General features: G+C 40.3%; 2 protein-coding genes across 6 annotated transcripts in view; one reads left to right on the top strand and one right to left on the bottom strand.

The window, feature by feature from the left end:
• Positions 1-15,934, top strand: part of HERC3 (HECT and RLD domain containing E3 ubiquitin protein ligase 3) — a 110,913-nt gene that overhangs the window by 79,074 nt on the left and 15,905 nt on the right. For all 5 annotated transcript variants that reach the window (XM_036026629.1, XM_028505440.2, XM_036026613.1 and 2 more), the window contains exons 22-23: positions 1,400-1,466; positions 1,963-2,045. In XM_036026629.1, coding sequence (XP_035882522.1) covers positions 1,400-1,466; positions 1,963-2,045 — 150 coding nt within the window. The remainder of the gene's footprint in view (positions 1-1,399; positions 1,467-1,962; positions 2,046-15,934) is intronic.
• On the bottom strand, positions 13,034-15,237 carry NAP1L5 (nucleosome assembly protein 1 like 5). Its single transcript, XM_036026636.1, has 2 exons — positions 14,318-15,237; positions 13,034-13,834 (listed from the first exon to the last, which is right to left on the bottom strand). The coding sequence occupies exon 1, from the start codon at positions 15,210-15,212 to the stop codon at positions 14,364-14,366; it is 849 nt and encodes a 282-aa protein (XP_035882529.1). The 5' UTR covers positions 15,213-15,237; the 3' UTR covers positions 13,034-13,834; positions 14,318-14,363.

The raw sequence follows: 15,934 nt of genomic DNA, 5'->3' as shown, positions 1-15,934 counted from the left end.
AAACAAGAAAGTGTGAATGAGGTCTAGCTACGAGAATGTATTCTCTTGAAAACTAGGCTATGACCATTGTTGGATAAACATTTTTAAGGAATTCATGTGTATGTGTGTGCTTTAGTCTGATGGCCAACAGAGTATCTTTATAGAGCCCTTTGTATTAACAAGTAAGCCATTAAGATTCCTAGTGGATGAGATGACTTTGAGTTGGGGGGCTCTGCCCTCCGGCCCCCCCACCCCTACCCGCAGCCATGGATGAGAATAAATCTACCAAGACATGATCTGCTTGGGAAGGAGAGGCGGCTAATCTCTCAAAGGAGAAGGGCCAGGAGCCTTTTCCTCAATGGGCTTTTATTGGGTTCAATTTGCACAGGTATACAGGTAAAGCTCATCAGTCATTGTCAGGCAGTAAGGATCAAACAATAGATAACATACATTATCTATTGTCAGTTAGCTGAAGGACTACAAGACTTTGGGGAACAAACTCATTTCATGCTTGGACCCTTGTCAGAAAACTGAGGACATTCTTAGCAAAGCAGGTTTCATAGGATTTTATGCATTCTTTCTTAGGCCTGGTCGCCCTGGGGAACCTGCCCTTTCTAGCACAAGGCTGCACCGCCCTCCATCATTGTTTCAGGCTTAAGTCAGACAGGGGAGTAAGGCAGCCAAGAGATTAGGAGACTTTTGGCAGACAGAATGAGGACTCAGGCTATGTCAAAGCCAAGGGGCAAGGGTCCATCACCCTCTTTTTCTATGGCCCCCCAAGTCCTTACCTGAGGGCCTCTTCGTGACCATGCCTGTCCCTCCCTTGAGGAATCTTCCCTGTCACTGGCTAACCTGTCATCTGCTCAGGGCCAAGCAAGGTGAAGGAAAGGGGGTAGAGGCAGTGCCCCTGGCAGGGAGATAAGCTTTGTCTCCTTAGTGGCTTATGATCCCAAGGTCTCCCATTCAGCCTTAGCCATGGGGGTTACAGCTTCTGAAACCAGGGAGGGCGGTTCCCAACATTTGAGACTTTTTTAAAAATGATAAGCAGCTTATTTTACTAATGCATGTGGGGCAAGCCAGTCTGTAGAACCACTGTGGTACCATCTCCCCCAATATCTACTTCCAAGCAATGCCAGGGTTAAAAGAATGGTGTCCGATATAACTTCTTTCGAGTTTCTTCATAAATCCAGTAATATTTGTTGGTAAGAAAAGAGAATAATTAATATCTTACAGGTCTACTGCCATATTTCTTTGTCAAGATATAGTAATATGATTTTCTGTCAGTCTGAATTTATGTTCATTCTAGGATCTTCTTTCATAGTTTTTCCTTGCATACAGCCTGGGCATGTGACTGAGATAAAAAAGCACTGTTGCCACATCTAATCTGCCTTTTTTCCTTTCTCCATCATTCTATGACTAGGAGTCTTCAAGAACTTTTAGATTATCCTGGGGAAGATATTGAGGAGACTTTCTGTCTCAACTTTACGGTAAGGATTTCCAGTTTTACTTGTGATTGTGGCTGTCTCTCTTTTCATGCTTACAAGTCATAACTAACATTAGTTTTTCCTCCAAATCAAATAACAAATTCAGGGAATTCTCTGAACCAAATTATTTTAGTTAAAGTGTCTTAAGTTCAGTAAATCTGTTGAATAAATGAATGAATAATCTATATACTTAAGAAATTTACTGAAGCATTAATTCTTTTATTCCTGATATATATATTTCTTTTCTAGAGTTCATATCATTTCTCTTTGCCTGCATTTATTGGCAACTCCAAATCTTAAAACAAAAGAGATCTCTTAAGGTGCCATTGTTTTCTGAGTCAGGGTCTTTCTCTCTCTCCCTCCCACTAAGGATTTTCTGTGATAATAATAAGTAGCCACTAAGCTACCTTTGTTCTGAAAGATTCTCTCACTCATTTGGGTTCTAGAAAGATAAGTGGTACGCAAAATTGAAACTTTTATTTTTTTCCCCTAAATATAGATTTGTCGAGAAAGCTATGGAGTGATTGAACAGAAGGAGCTGATACCCCAGGGAGACAGAGTAACTGTGAGCAAGGATAACAGGTTAGTCCATCCCTTGGACTTTTGCAGATGTTGCTCCTTTATTTTTTTTGAATTTTTAAGACCAAGATTGAAGTTAAATTTTAATCCTTTTTGCAGAAGTAGGAAGGGGAGAGAACAAGAAATTTAATAAAGTTTTAATTGTAGAGGAAGCATTGGACCTGAATTCAGGAGATAACTGTTTTAATTCTGAATCTCCATCTTACTGGCTTTGACCCTAAACAAATCATGTATCATGTTTGATCTCAGTTCCTCATCTGAAAAATAGGAACTATAAAAACTGCCCTACCCGGCTTATGGGATGGTTGTGAAACTAAAGTTAAGAAAATTTATAGGAAACATTTTGGAATGAATGAACTCCCAGCATCTCGCACAAGGTTTCCAGTATCTAGCAGAGTGCTTGACATAAAAATGCTCGAAAAATATGTGTGGAATAAATGAATGTTTAAAAGATGCTTACTCTTACTGTTGTTTTACTGCTGAATAATTTGCAATATAGATTTTAAATTAATATTTTTTCTGCCTCATGATAATTAGTTCAAGTACATCTGATTTTTTCAGGATGATTTACCATCTCTGTATTATCTTTTTAGAGGAGAAAAAAATTCAATCTTGTTTTCTTTTGTATTAAATTATGAGTGAGGTTGCTGGCAATCTGCTATTAATTAATTCAGTTTACAAACACTGAGTGTCTGCTGTGTGCCAGGCATATTGCTAGGTTATAGGAGATAAGTAACTTTTATCTTTTTTTTTTTTTTTTTTTTTTTTTTTTTTTTAAAGATTTTATTTATTTATTTTTAGAGAGGGAAGGGAGGAAGAGAGAGAGAGAGAGAGAGAGAAACATCAATGTGCGGTTGCTGGGGGTTATGCCCTGCAACCCAGGAATGTACCCTGGCTGGGAATCGAACCTGGGACACTTTGGTTCCCAGCCCGCGCTCAAGCCACTGAGCTATGCCAGCCAGGGCTTATCTTTTTTTTAAAGATTTTATTTATTTATTTTTAGAGAGGGAAGGGAGGGGGAGAGAGAGAGAGAAACATCAGTGTGCGGTTGCTGGGGGCCGTGGCCTGCAACCCAGGCATGTACCCTGACTGGGAATTGAACCTGCGATGCTTTGGTTCACAGCCTGCACTCAACCCACTGAGCTACGCCAGCCAGGGTGTAACTTTTATCTTTGAGAAGCTCAAGGTTTGTCAGGAAAGGTCAGTGTAAGTGAACGATTGCAGTAGATTACTGTGCGCATGATAGAGTAATAGGCCCAGTGCCACGGAAACACAGGGTCAGGCGGCAACACTTTCCCTGGACACTAAAGAATGTAAGTGAGGGAGTTGTTTTTGGCACAAGGAATACTGTGAGTCAGGACTCAAATTTGACAAATGGTGGAGAAGAATGAGTACTTAACTTATGGAATGGGGTGTAGTGTGTGGATGAAGAGTGGGTGCTGCAATAGCGTTAGAATAGAGGTTGTCAAGGCCTTAAATGAGATTTGGACTGGGATGTGGTTGATCAGTTTTAGAAAAATAACTGGTGGGCATGTGGAAATAGACCACATAAGGGGGACCCATGAAGAGGCTGTTGAGGTGGCTCAGGCAAGGTGCGGTGAGGGCAGAATGAAGGTAATGGGAGTACAGTGTTGGCTGCATGTTGGTTTTGTAATCACCAGGAGCTCGTGTCTGATTACCGATGGGCAGCAGTAGAGAGGCATGTAACAGTAACACTGAGGTTTCTAATTTGCACAACTGACTGACAGGAAACAGAATCTGTAAAATAGGGTGGAGGGGGAAAAGGAGTTCCATTTTTGATTTTGACATGACTGTGTGATACCCAGGTGATTGCGTTTAGAACTGAAAGTTTGCATGTATTATATCTTGAGAGAGAGGTCTTGTATGAATATTTTATTTAGTTACTTAATGCCAGCATCAGTCACCAGTGAACTTGAGGTCACTTACAACAAGAACCACAGAGAAACAGGGATGGAGTCAGTAAAAAAACAAGTTTTGGGGAAAATGCACATTCTCAGAGGAGCTTTGTTATATTAGAATAGAAGGTAGATTCTTAAGATGAGGATTTAGGGATCATTAGCTTATTGGCTAGAGTTAAAGCTGTTGGCTTGAGGAAGTGGTAGAGGGTGGGGAAAGATGGGAGAGGGGCGGGCTCTACTTGGGAGGGTTGGGAGTGAGGAAAGCCCTCACAGAGGAAAGCAAGGCTTCATTCAATCTATGGAGAAAGGTAGAGAAGCTGGATGCTGTTTGTTATCATGTTGGGAAATTAAAACCAATTCACTCTAGGCTTTAGTTGGCTTCTCACTGTAAATAACTGGAAACATGCAAGCAGAGATCCTGTGAAATTCACTCTGTCCAAGTGATCTTGCCTTGGCTTCCTCCCATAAATCTTCCCTTTTGAAAAAAGGAACAATAGAAAATCTGACAGACCTCTTCTTCCACCCTTTACATTTTTAAGACAGAAGTCAATGTGGGCTAATGTAACATGACTTTTTTTGTCATGTAAACCTTCCTGACTACCCAGGAAGCCTCAGCTTTGGGGACAGAGTGAACTGTAATACCGGAGTGAAGTGAAATGGTGCTGAAGTTGGCCAGCACCCAACCAAAATGGCTTCAGATAATGAGATGATCTTGATTTTAGGAACCTAATACAGAGGCTAGTCTTCTCTCAAGCAGGTGTTTCAACCAAAACTCTTCCTTAGTGAGAATGTCTTGGAGCTAAAAGCACTGTGTTTTCTTTATATAACATTGGTACTTTTATTAACAAGTGATTTATTTATTTTTAATAAGAAAAGGGTTATTATGCCATACATCTGGCAATGTTTTTAGAATTGGGAAATTTGTGGCAGATGATAAAGTGGATTTGTCGGCTCATAGGATTTATCTTCCCTTCTGATTTTGATGATTGCTTCATAACATATATTTACACATATGTCCATATGTCGATACATATGGAGCCTTTAGTCTTTCAAAGGACATCTGGGTGCTTGTATTAGGCTTCAGACAAGATAATGTGTGTGGCATTTGTTAAAAACTAGCAATAGGCTAGTTAAATAGCCTGAGCAGGGGAAACCTTCAGCGTGTCTTCATACTCCGGTGACTTGCCATAATGCTCTGTGTTGATACTCTGGGTGGGGAAAGAGTAGTCTAGTGCCGGCAAAGGCTATGTGTGATTCAGTCTGCAGTTGAGGCATTTGTTGGGACTTATAACTCTTTTTCATACCTTTATGCAATTATTTCTCTTAAAGTATTTTTTGTCTATGCCTTTTTTGCATAAACAAATGTCTCTTTCTGATTTTTTTTCTTCTTCTGTCTCTTTACTTCTCTCTTCCTTTCACTGTCACTGTATCCCCTTATTCAATAGACATTTCTTTCAATCAACAACTGAATTGCCTTAATAATTGAGAGAAAGGCTGTGCAGGAATACTGAACTATTCTGCAGTTTGTTTAGGGCAATACACTGCTCTCATATGCAACTGTAAATAAAATAAGACACAGTTGGGTGGTTGAATCTGAAGTAGTTCAGAGAAATGGACAGATGCATCTGGGAGGAGAGATATGGCAGAGAGCTGGGCTGGAAAGCCTACTGAGATTTGGATACCAGAAAGTGGAAAGGAGGACCTAATAATGTGACAGGTTCTCTGTAAAGTGATGGCTGAATCCTGGTTGTTATTTCTGCAGAGAACAGTTGAGTAGTGGGTGAGTGGGGTGTATGTATGGGTGGGGGAATTGCTGGATGTTCATTTGAACATCCAACTCAGAGTGGTTTAGCTGGGGATTAGATTTCAGAAGCTTTGAAATTAGAATCCATTCAGCAGGTAATAATAAGCCATTGTTGGTTTGTAAGCAAAGCAGTGGCATGACAGAAGAGGGTCTGTGGCACCCTATCTTCACCATCCTTTTATTCTTCTCCTCTGTATCTGTTGCTGACACATATGCTGTCATGAACATTAGCAAACCTCAGGAGTGGTGCTCAGAGTCAGTAAGGGGAGCTGCTTTTGTATAAAAGGCATGTGGGTTCCCTTTCTCTTACTTTGCAGTATTTGCACCTAATTGACATTAGAGCTGCTTCTATAAAATATTTTCCATAAAGATGTTCTGATGACACAAAGGTTTTTTAAAAGAAAGATAATCCATACATTCAAAAGGGTGAAAGAAGGGAACCCATGTTATTCTTTTTCTTATATTAAAAAACCTCCATTATTCTGTTACCATGGCTTTCTGAAAGCTTCCAAAGTTTTCAAGTCTTTGTACAGTAACCAGTGCTGTTACTTTTTTCCCATTACTTTCTTTAACTTTTTAAATTTTTCATTTACAACTGAAATTCCATATATTAATGGTTAGATATTTATATAAAGTGGTATGAAGTGATCCCGAGTAAGTCTTGTGCCCCCCTGACCCCTTACATAGTTATGGCAATATCACTGACCATATTCCCCAGTGCTGTAGTTTACGTCCCGTAGCTGTTTGGTAACTGCCAATTTGCACTTCTTAGTCCCTCCATGTTCTTCACCCAGCCCCCAACCCCTCTCCCATCAGGCAAGCATCGGTTTGTTCCCTGTACCTGTGAGTTTGTTTCTATTTTGCTTGTTTGTTTATTTTGTTTTTTAGATTCTACATATAAATGAAATCATGTGGTATTTGTCTTTACCTGCCTGACTTATTTCACTTAGCATAATACCCTCTATGTCCGTCAGTGTTATCAGAAATGGTAATATTTCATTTTTTTTATGGCTGAGTAATATTCCATTGTACATCTTTATCTAATCATCTATCGAGGGACACTTAGATTGCTTCCATATCTTGGCTATTGTTTATTCAGCGTTCTTCTTTGTATCTTCTTATAGCCTTTTTAAAAAACCTATTTTGTCTGATATAAGTATTTGCATTTCCATTTGTGTGAAATATCTTATTATATCTCTCTACCCTCAGTCTGTGTGTGTCTATCTACAGTGGGTCTCGTAGTCAGCGTATGTAAGTAAGGGTCTTTTTTCCTCTCCATTCAGCCATCCTGTGTTCTGACTAGAGCATTAATTCATTTGCATTTAAAGTAACTGTTGATAGGTATGTTGTTATTGCCATTTTATTCATTTTTAATCTTTATTCTTTCCTTCTTCTTTATGAAGAAGTCCCTTGAATATTTCTTGTAACACTGCTTTAGTGGTGTTAAACTCGGTTAGCTTTTTCTTTCCTGGGAAACTCTTTATCTCTACTTCCATTCTAAATGACAGCTTTGCTAGGTAGAGTAATCCTGATTGTGGGTCCTTGCTTTTCATCACTTTGAATATTTGTCACCAATCCCTTCTGGCCTGCAGTGTTTCTGTTGAGAAACCAGCTGACAGTCTTATGGGGGCTCCCTTGTAGGTAACTAACTGCTTTTCTCTTGCTGTTTTTAAGATTCTGTGTTTGTCTTTAATCTTTGGCATTTTCATTAAAATGTGTCTTGGTGTGGGCCTCTTTGGATTCATCTCGTTTGGGACTTTCAGTGTGTCCTGGACTTGTATGTCTATTTCCTTTGCCTGGTTAGGGAATTTTTTAAATCATTTTTCTTCAAATAGGTTTTTGATCCCCTGCTCTCTCTCTTCTCCAGAAAGATATCACTATGATGTGAATGTTGTTACAGTTGGTATTGTCCCAAAGGTCCCTTAAACTACCCTCATTTAATTTTTTTTCTTTTTGCTGCTCTATTGTGTGTTTTCTGCTGCCTTGTCTTCCAAGTCACTGATATGATTATACGCTTCTTTTATATTTCTGTTGATTCCCTCCCTATAATGTATTCTCTCTTTTTTTAAGATTTTATTTATTTACTTTTGGAGAAAGACAGGGAGAAAGAGAGGGAGAGAAACATCAATGTGTGGTTGCCTCTCTTGTGTCCCCCACTGGGGATCCAGCCTGAATCCCAGGTCTGTGCCCTGACTGGGAATTGAACTGGTAACCCTTTGGTTCTCAGGCTGGCACTCAGTCCACTGAGCCACACAAGCCAGGGCTGTATTCTTCATTTCAGTTATTGTATTCTTCATTTCTGACTGGTTCTTTTTTATAGTTTCTATCTCTTTAAGTTCTTACCCCTTCTCTTAAGTTCATTGAATCTTCTTATAACTAATGTTTTGAATGTGGTATGTTATAGCTTGCTTGCTTCCATTTTGTTTAGTTCTTTCACTGGAGTTTCTTTCATTTGGAACATGTTTCATCGTTTCTTCATTTTGGCTCCCTTCCTGTATGTGTTTCTCTGTATTAGGTAGATCTGTTATGTCTCCCACCTTGGCAAGGTATCTTTATGTAGTAAGTCCCACTGGTGCAAATTTCCTGGTCACCTCAGCCAGGTGCTGCAGGGGTGTCCCTCACGTGGCTTGTGTGTGCCCTCTTGTTGTAGTTGTGTCTTGATTGCTGTTGGCACATCAGTGGGTGGGACTGACCCTCAGGCTGAGTGGCTCTGAGGAGTGGCCATGACTATACCAGACGAGCTGTAGTTTGGGGGCTGACCCCATGGAGTGGGGTTCACTGTAGTGTGGCTCTGGTGGCTGCAGAGTCTACCCTTTGGGCCTGTTTGTGGAGCTAATTGGGTGGTGCTCTAGCTTGTTCCGAAGCTGGCCACTGGGTGTGTTGGTACTGGGGGCTCTTGGGAGGGTCTCTAATGAGGTCCAGGTCAGCTACTGCCTGTATCTAGCCCATGGCCACCTTGGTAAGAGCAACATAGTGATCAGTGGTTGTTAGCTGCCTGTGTTTGGCTTGGAGGAATGTGGGAGATGCTATGTTGCAAACCAACCCAAGGTCAATAGCTACTAGTGCCAGTGGCTGCTTAGGAAGCTATACAGGGCATGCCAAGGCCAGTCACTGATGTTTTGGGTTTTGTGGACCTTTGGGAGATTTTAGGAAAGTCCTCAGCATGGGCTGAAGCTGCAGCTTGTGAGGAACAGCCACTGAGAGAGGTTTGTACTGATGTACAGGTTGGGTGGAGTGACGTCTCAGAATCACCAGCGTGGGCCATTGGTGACAAATACTCAGATATGGCATCCAGCTGTGCCTGCAGGCTGTGTGGGGGGAGGGCTCAATGAAAGAACAGTGGTACCTGCCAACACTTTTTTCTGGGAGAGAGCTGGTACTCTAGCCCTCACCCTAAAGCCAGACAATTCAGTTTCTTCCCATATGTCCCTGGCATTTTTTGAGCTGCTGATGCTTAAGGTGAGTGTGAGAAAGTGAGTTTGGGTACACTCTGCAGCATGGTGTTATTACTATTAATGAAAAACCCACATATTGTAGATTCCCCCAAACTGACTCTAATTTAATATAATCAAATTAGATGTAATTTTTGTCTTCCACCATGTCCCCATATTTTAAAAAGGCAGGTTGGGGTAGAATATTAAAAAGACCACACTAAGAAATGCCAGGCTCAAGGCGAGGGCTCTAAAGAAGACTTAAACCTGAGTATAAAATTTATACATGATAAACATTTCTGGCTTTTTGAGATCTACTGAAGTTTGGAGTGATTACAGCCTTCATTTGATCTCTCGAGATAGTTTGTGAGAGGTATAATCTCTAAGATCTGTATTGTATTTACAGTGGACTGTTACAGGAATAGCAGATAATTAGAATGCCAGTAACATTTCTTGAGTGCTTACATGTATCAGGCACTATTTTAAGTATATAACATGTATTTAGAGTTCCTCCCTACTTTACAGATGAAGAAAACTGAGGTATAGGGAGGCATAGGTCACTTGTTCAAGGTCACATAGCCAGAAGCCCAAGATTCAAAACCAGAGCCAGAGTTGAAAGCCTTGCAATTTGAGCGAGACCTGTGCTCCACAAGTGCTGGCGCACGGCCTCCTAGAGGCCAAAGCCAGGGTCCCAGAGTGTTCCTCTCCGTTACCCCTGAAGAAAAATAACTTCGAGGAGTTTGTTGTTTTTCTTTTACGCAGACCATGCACTTTTTTAAAGACAAAGTTAACATAGTTAAAATTAGGGGGATAAATGGTAAAGAAAAAACACAATAAAAACAATAAAAATCAACTATTAAAAAACATACTATATACATATAAAACTGTATGTCTGAGTTTTTAAACTTAAGGCTAGGGAATACAAAGCCCTCTTGGGCACCCTTAGTGGCTATTCAGTCTTCCATGTGAGTGTGTATTTTCTAGTTTTTCATTTTTAGGTATTGGCTTCTTTCTATGTTCTTTTTTATTTCTCTTTTTTCCCCCTTCTCTTCCCATCTCCATTTTTAGTAAGACTGTATCAAGCATCTTTTATGTATAAAGCTTTGTTTGCCTTTAAAATTACTTTTTAATTATAAGGTCCCAAGGATGACATTGAATTAGAATATATATATCATTTTGAACCTGTTGATAGATATTTTTGCTAAATAGATTTTCTAATGAATTATACCAGCTTATAGATTATCATCAATATATGTGAGTACCTATTTCATCTAATCCTTATAAACACTGAGTATTTTCACTAAAAAATTAATTTTATTAAGAAATTTGATCTTATTTCTAAAATTTTATATTATTTCACATTTTTACATAGCACTGGTCCACTTTATTCATGTTTACCTCTAAAATATTTTAGTTTTAAAAAAGTAAATTAGATAGAAGTGATAGCTGTTCACCATTGTGAAAGTATGAATGCCACTGACTTGTTCATTTAAAATGGTTAATTGTATCTTGTGAATTTCACCTCAATGATAATAAAAGCATGTATGTGCGTGAGCAATGCGTCTGTGTGTGTGTGAGTGTAAGCCCTCCAGTGGCCAGTGCTGTGGTACCCTGCTCGGGCAGTGGGCGTCCGCATGATACAGCTTTCTGCGGAACTCTCCTGGAGCCTGAGTCAAATGTGTGATGCATGTTGCCTTTCTTTCTGCCAGTTAGTTTGTATGTTGCTCACTAATTTGGGCCAATAATAGATTTACAGTGATTGATAAATGATAGTTTTTTGACCTGCTTTCAAAGGAGGGTATCCTGCTAGATGTTATCATGCAAGTTTTATGGCTGCCAGAGGACAAGTAAGCACTGCAGGAAACAGAGGGTAAAGATCAACCCAGTTAGGAAATGGTGGGAACTGTTTGACGTCGTGAAAGGGATTATAAACATCCCTGTGTCCTGGGAAAAGTGGCCAACAGTATTAATAATGACGGGTAGTTAGCAAACCCTATGGCAGAAGTCTTGTAAGTGAAACAAAGATTGCTGCCCAGAGCATGCAGTCTCAGCACTCCGGACGTCACTGGAGCCCTGTCCCACCTGCTGCTGCGCTTTGAGGCCGTGGCCCTGCCCCAAACAGGGTTGCAGTGTTTCCTGTTTCTAAGTAGTCTGCTACTGTTCTTTATGTATTCTCTTTTGGGACTAAAGGATTTTCATATGATTTATATGAACTCTTTATTATATTAAGACTATTAACCCCCTGCCAGCCATATTTCTTAGAAATTTTATTCCCAGATCCTTATTTGCTTTTGAAATGTATTGTTTTTAAATCTTTATAATTTATTAATTTTTGTGTTGTCAAGTCTTATTTCTTTTGGCCTTATATCACTCTAATCTTAGTCTTTCCCTGTCCAATAATTGATAAATACTAATGTATTTCCTTCAATTAAAAAATTGTTTTGAGTCTGTATTCTAAGGTAAAAATCTGAGTTGTATCCAGATTGCTAGTTTTTTTTGTTTGTTTTAGCGGTTCTTACAGGTAAACATTAGGGTAATTATATTAATTTCCAGATCCAGTGTGAGCTTTCATTTGAAGTGTGATGAATTAAAAGTTAATTTGGGAAGATTTGACACTTTTGTGATATTTAATCTTACCATCTTGAGGCCTAGTTTATATTTTTTGTGATATTCTGTTTTTTTTTCTTTTCATATGGGTTATACATATTTTTATTAGAGGGTTTTATAAATATTTTGATTTCTTATTCTACTGCAAAAAAGGACCTTTTCCATATATGTTGAGATAACTGCCTAGAAATAGTTATTGATTTTGAAATATTTATCTGGTAAATAATAAAGTCTTCAAACTTATTAAGTATAATAATTTTCAGTTGATTCTCTTGGGTTTTCTATATCTAATCACATGCCTGCAAAAATATTTTCCCCCAATAATTACATACTTTGTTTCATTTATTTTTGCTCTTTTGCTGGACCTAGGAAAATATTAAATGACAGTTTCTTATTCTTATAGATAAAAAAGTAATATTGAATTTTATTAAATTTTTAACTTCTGTTAAGATAATCCTATGATTAAGATAATCATTGACTTCTTATGCTATATATATATATTTTTCCTCTTTTGGTTGGCCTGGCCCTAAGGAAGATTAGTGTTACCCTAAGGTTTTACTCAACTACTGCCATTAGCAACAGGTCAGAGTTGCTTCCCATTCCCTCAGGTAAAGCAGTCTAATTTTGCTTCTGTGTAATTTTAACACTTACAGGAAGTGGAAGAAAATGCATCTGAGTTTTAAAGTTTTCCAGAAGTCTTCTATTTTAAATTATTTTTGCTTCATTCAGAATGCCTAAATGTAAAGTTGAAATAACCTTTTTAATATATTCATGTTACATTAAAGTCTTTTATCCTATGTAGGAGGATATCAAAACTTTAGGTTTTATATTGAGGAAACCAAAACCAAGAGTTTATTGAATTTCCTGTGTTTCCGAGTTAAAGACTACATTCTTTTCTAACAATAAGGAACCATAAACTTAAGAATATAATAATGTCCATTTCTCCTTTTTTTTTGTAACTGAGGAGAAAGCAAGGATTGAATTTCTAACCAGTGTCTCTGTCTTTCATATAATAGTAGCTGACGTTTCTTGGTCACCTTCAAACACTGTTTTGTGGGCTTTATGTGTGTTAACCCTCAGTTGTCCAGAATCTGTGAGGAAGGGCAGTGTTCCTTTTCCCTTTTGTAGGTGAGGAGAAATTCAATGCAGATTAGCTGAATTGCTGGAGGCTCATTGCTAATAGGAGACAGAGCTGGGCTTTCATTCCAGTCAGAGTACCGAGTCTTGTTTTTTGAAAATACTGTTTTATTAACACCACAGTGGTAAACAACTTTATGCTTATTTTTTTGATAGATCACTTAGTCACACATAATTCAAAACCCACAAAGAAGCTAAGAGTCTTTACATTAAATGTGTCCTTCCTAAAAATCCTTAACTGTATACCATTCTATCCTCAAGCAGTAAAATGTGATTTTGCACCATTTTATATTTAATATGTCACATTTACATAGCAAAATAATGAAGGCACAGCTAATACAAGCAAACTTAAACCCTTTCTACTTCTGAACTGGGAATGGGGACACACATTTAGAGTGTTTCTTCAAGTATATATATTTTTTCCCAAACATTAGCTTCATTGAAGAGCTCTGATAATTTTCACAGCTACATTCTAAAAGCTACATGACAAAAAGACTTCACAAGGATCAAACTATGTAACACTGTGTACACATGCTTTATAGAATTTGCTACATTCTACATCTTTTCAAGTAAATTAATATTTCTAAAATGCTAGGTAGAGAGATTTAATACTTAAACATTTGGGGTTTTTTTTTTACACCTTTGTAAATGGACACTGCCAAGAAAATACACAAACACGAGACTGTAAATAATGAACACATTATTTGACAATGTTGACAATATTATACAGATTACAAACCCTCCTCAGAACCACACTGTTTCTCTAAATTCAAATGTTCGGAATATTCATGAAAATTTGGAGTGGCAGTTTGCAGAGCTCATTCACAGGACTGGCGTATCTCCACCGCAGGCTTCCTCCGGGGCGCCCCCTTCTCCGAAGTGTGAAGCTGATGTCTGGGTTAAAAAGCGAAGTGTTATAGATGAATTTTCTTTCTTGTGTTCTGCTTTTTCTGCAGTGGAAAATTTCAAGACTAAAGAAATTGAAGAATTAAGCATTAAGAACATGCTCAGTCTTGGCTTGGGTGTTGCGTGTGTGTAGTGTGATTGTAGAGTGATGAATGGGATTCAGAGTGGTTCTTTATTTCACGTCTACTTGACACCCTAAATAAGTCCTCAGTTCCAGTCCTCACAGAAGAGTAGTGGAAAAAAAATCAGTTTTAATTTAACTCGTTTTTTCCAACACCTTTTGATATATTTATTGGGTTCAAGATGAAAATCAAATTTGAAACGGGCTGGTCAGGATCTGATCTGATTACATCAATTTAATATATTTTTAGGAATGTCAGAATTGATTCACATTTTATTTTGGTCCAAAACCTGAGCCTTTGTAAGTTCACCAATATTTAAAACAAAACAAAACAAAACAAAACAAAACACCAGGTTTTTCTTCATCGTCATTCTGCTCTTCCATCTCCACCCCCGCTTATTCCTTGGCGCCATCAGATACCGCAGAGCTGGGACCCCCGTCTTTGGCAGCCGCAGCCTCTGCCGCAGCCTCTTCCTCCTCCTCCTCCTCTTCCCCCTCCTCCTCATCCTCGTACTCATCATCATCATCCTCTTCTTCCTCGCCCTCCAAGGTCCATGCACATCCCTCCATCTCTCCGGTGAGCTCTTGGATCTTGGCAAGTAAGGGCTTGTAGATTTCGTTATACTTTTTTTCCAGAGCTTGAAATTCCTTATCAAATTTGGCCTCTATCTTATCGCATCGCTTCTGCAGCTTTTTGAGGGCCAGGACTCGGCATTTCACCGAGTTAGGCAGGCTCTCGATAAAGTCATTTTTAGGCTTTGGTGCGTTCTCCGCGGGGCTCTGGGGCTCCTCGGCGGTCTGACCTGCGGCGCAGTCAGGCTCGCCGGCCGCGCTGTCACAGTCTCCCCCCTGCGCGCCGCCTTCTGCCATTACCTCCTCCGCCTCGTCTGCCACCTCCGCCGCCTCGGTCTCCTGGCTCGGCTCTGCGGGCGCCTGGTTCTCCGAGTCGGCCATGGTGGAGGAGAAGCTGCAGAGGTCTAAGCGGCTCCCGCTGACACCTGCGCCGGAGCTGCACCAGAGCGATCTTGCAGATGCGGCAAGTGGCCGTGACGTTGGCCGCGGCAATGACGTCGGCCGCGGACCCACCCTCTCCACTCCAGCCTTGTACTGGCTTTCCAGAATCAGCTGATGGCCGTGCCCCCGTACTGCGCCAGCTTCCTGCTTCTGCTCCCCTGTCGTCTCCCCAGCCTCGCAACCGACGTCAGAACCCGTCTCCTGGATACCCTGCCTCCAGACTGCCCACATACCTGCCCCCCTGTAGAGCTTAACCGGTCTCCTGGATACCCTGCCTCCAGACTGTCCACATACCTGCCCCCCTGTAGAGCTAACCGGTCTCCTGGATACCCTGCCTCCAGACTGTCCACATACCTGCCCCCCTGTAGAGCTAACTGGTCTCCTGGATACCCTGCCTCCAGTCTGCCCACATGCACTTCTTTCCTTCTGTAATGCTGGGCTAGAATGGTAGCGAGTGCGGGAAACACTTTTTCAGGAACTGCTTGGATGGCCTCAGCAGTTTTCACTTTGTTCCTCTATCCCACCTAAGTCCGTATATGCCACTGTACGTTTGTCTTGGTCTTTGTCTGCATCTTCCCATTGCTGGCGTTGTTCTACCTTGGTAGTTTGTCTCTGGCTTACTCTTCTGGAGTCACCTCTCAGATTCCTCCGAATTTCTTTCCAGAAAGCGGACCCATGGGAGAGGTCCATTCCGCTCCCTTTGGGACTTGAGTGCTCCTGTGTGGACAGTCCATCTGCCCACCCAACAGCTCTCCTTGCCAATTTCTTTACCTAGTGGCATATGTATGTGTTGCAAAGTCTTTGAGATATTTGGTAAGGAACCTCAAGATACAGGGTATTATGGAATGTGTTCTGGAAGATGCCTCAGAATCCTTGGCTTCCGGGTAGGGATAAGGCTGGAGGACAGCCCCATCTTCGCTTGGTTGGAGTATGTATTTGACATGAGTACACAC

This window comes from Phyllostomus discolor, chromosome 1 (assembly GCF_004126475.2).
Source record: "Phyllostomus discolor isolate MPI-MPIP mPhyDis1 chromosome 1, mPhyDis1.pri.v3, whole genome shotgun sequence".
Lineage (NCBI taxonomy): Eukaryota > Metazoa > Chordata > Mammalia > Chiroptera > Phyllostomidae > Phyllostomus > Phyllostomus discolor.
Note: the sequence above shows the minus strand (reverse complement) of the source record. Positions and strands in the feature narration are given on the sequence as shown.

Coding starts and splice junctions, on each gene's coding strand:
- NAP1L5 (XM_036026636.1), bottom strand. CDS start 15,212: ATGTGGGCAGTCTGGAGGCAGGGTATCCAGGAGACGGGTTCTGACGTC.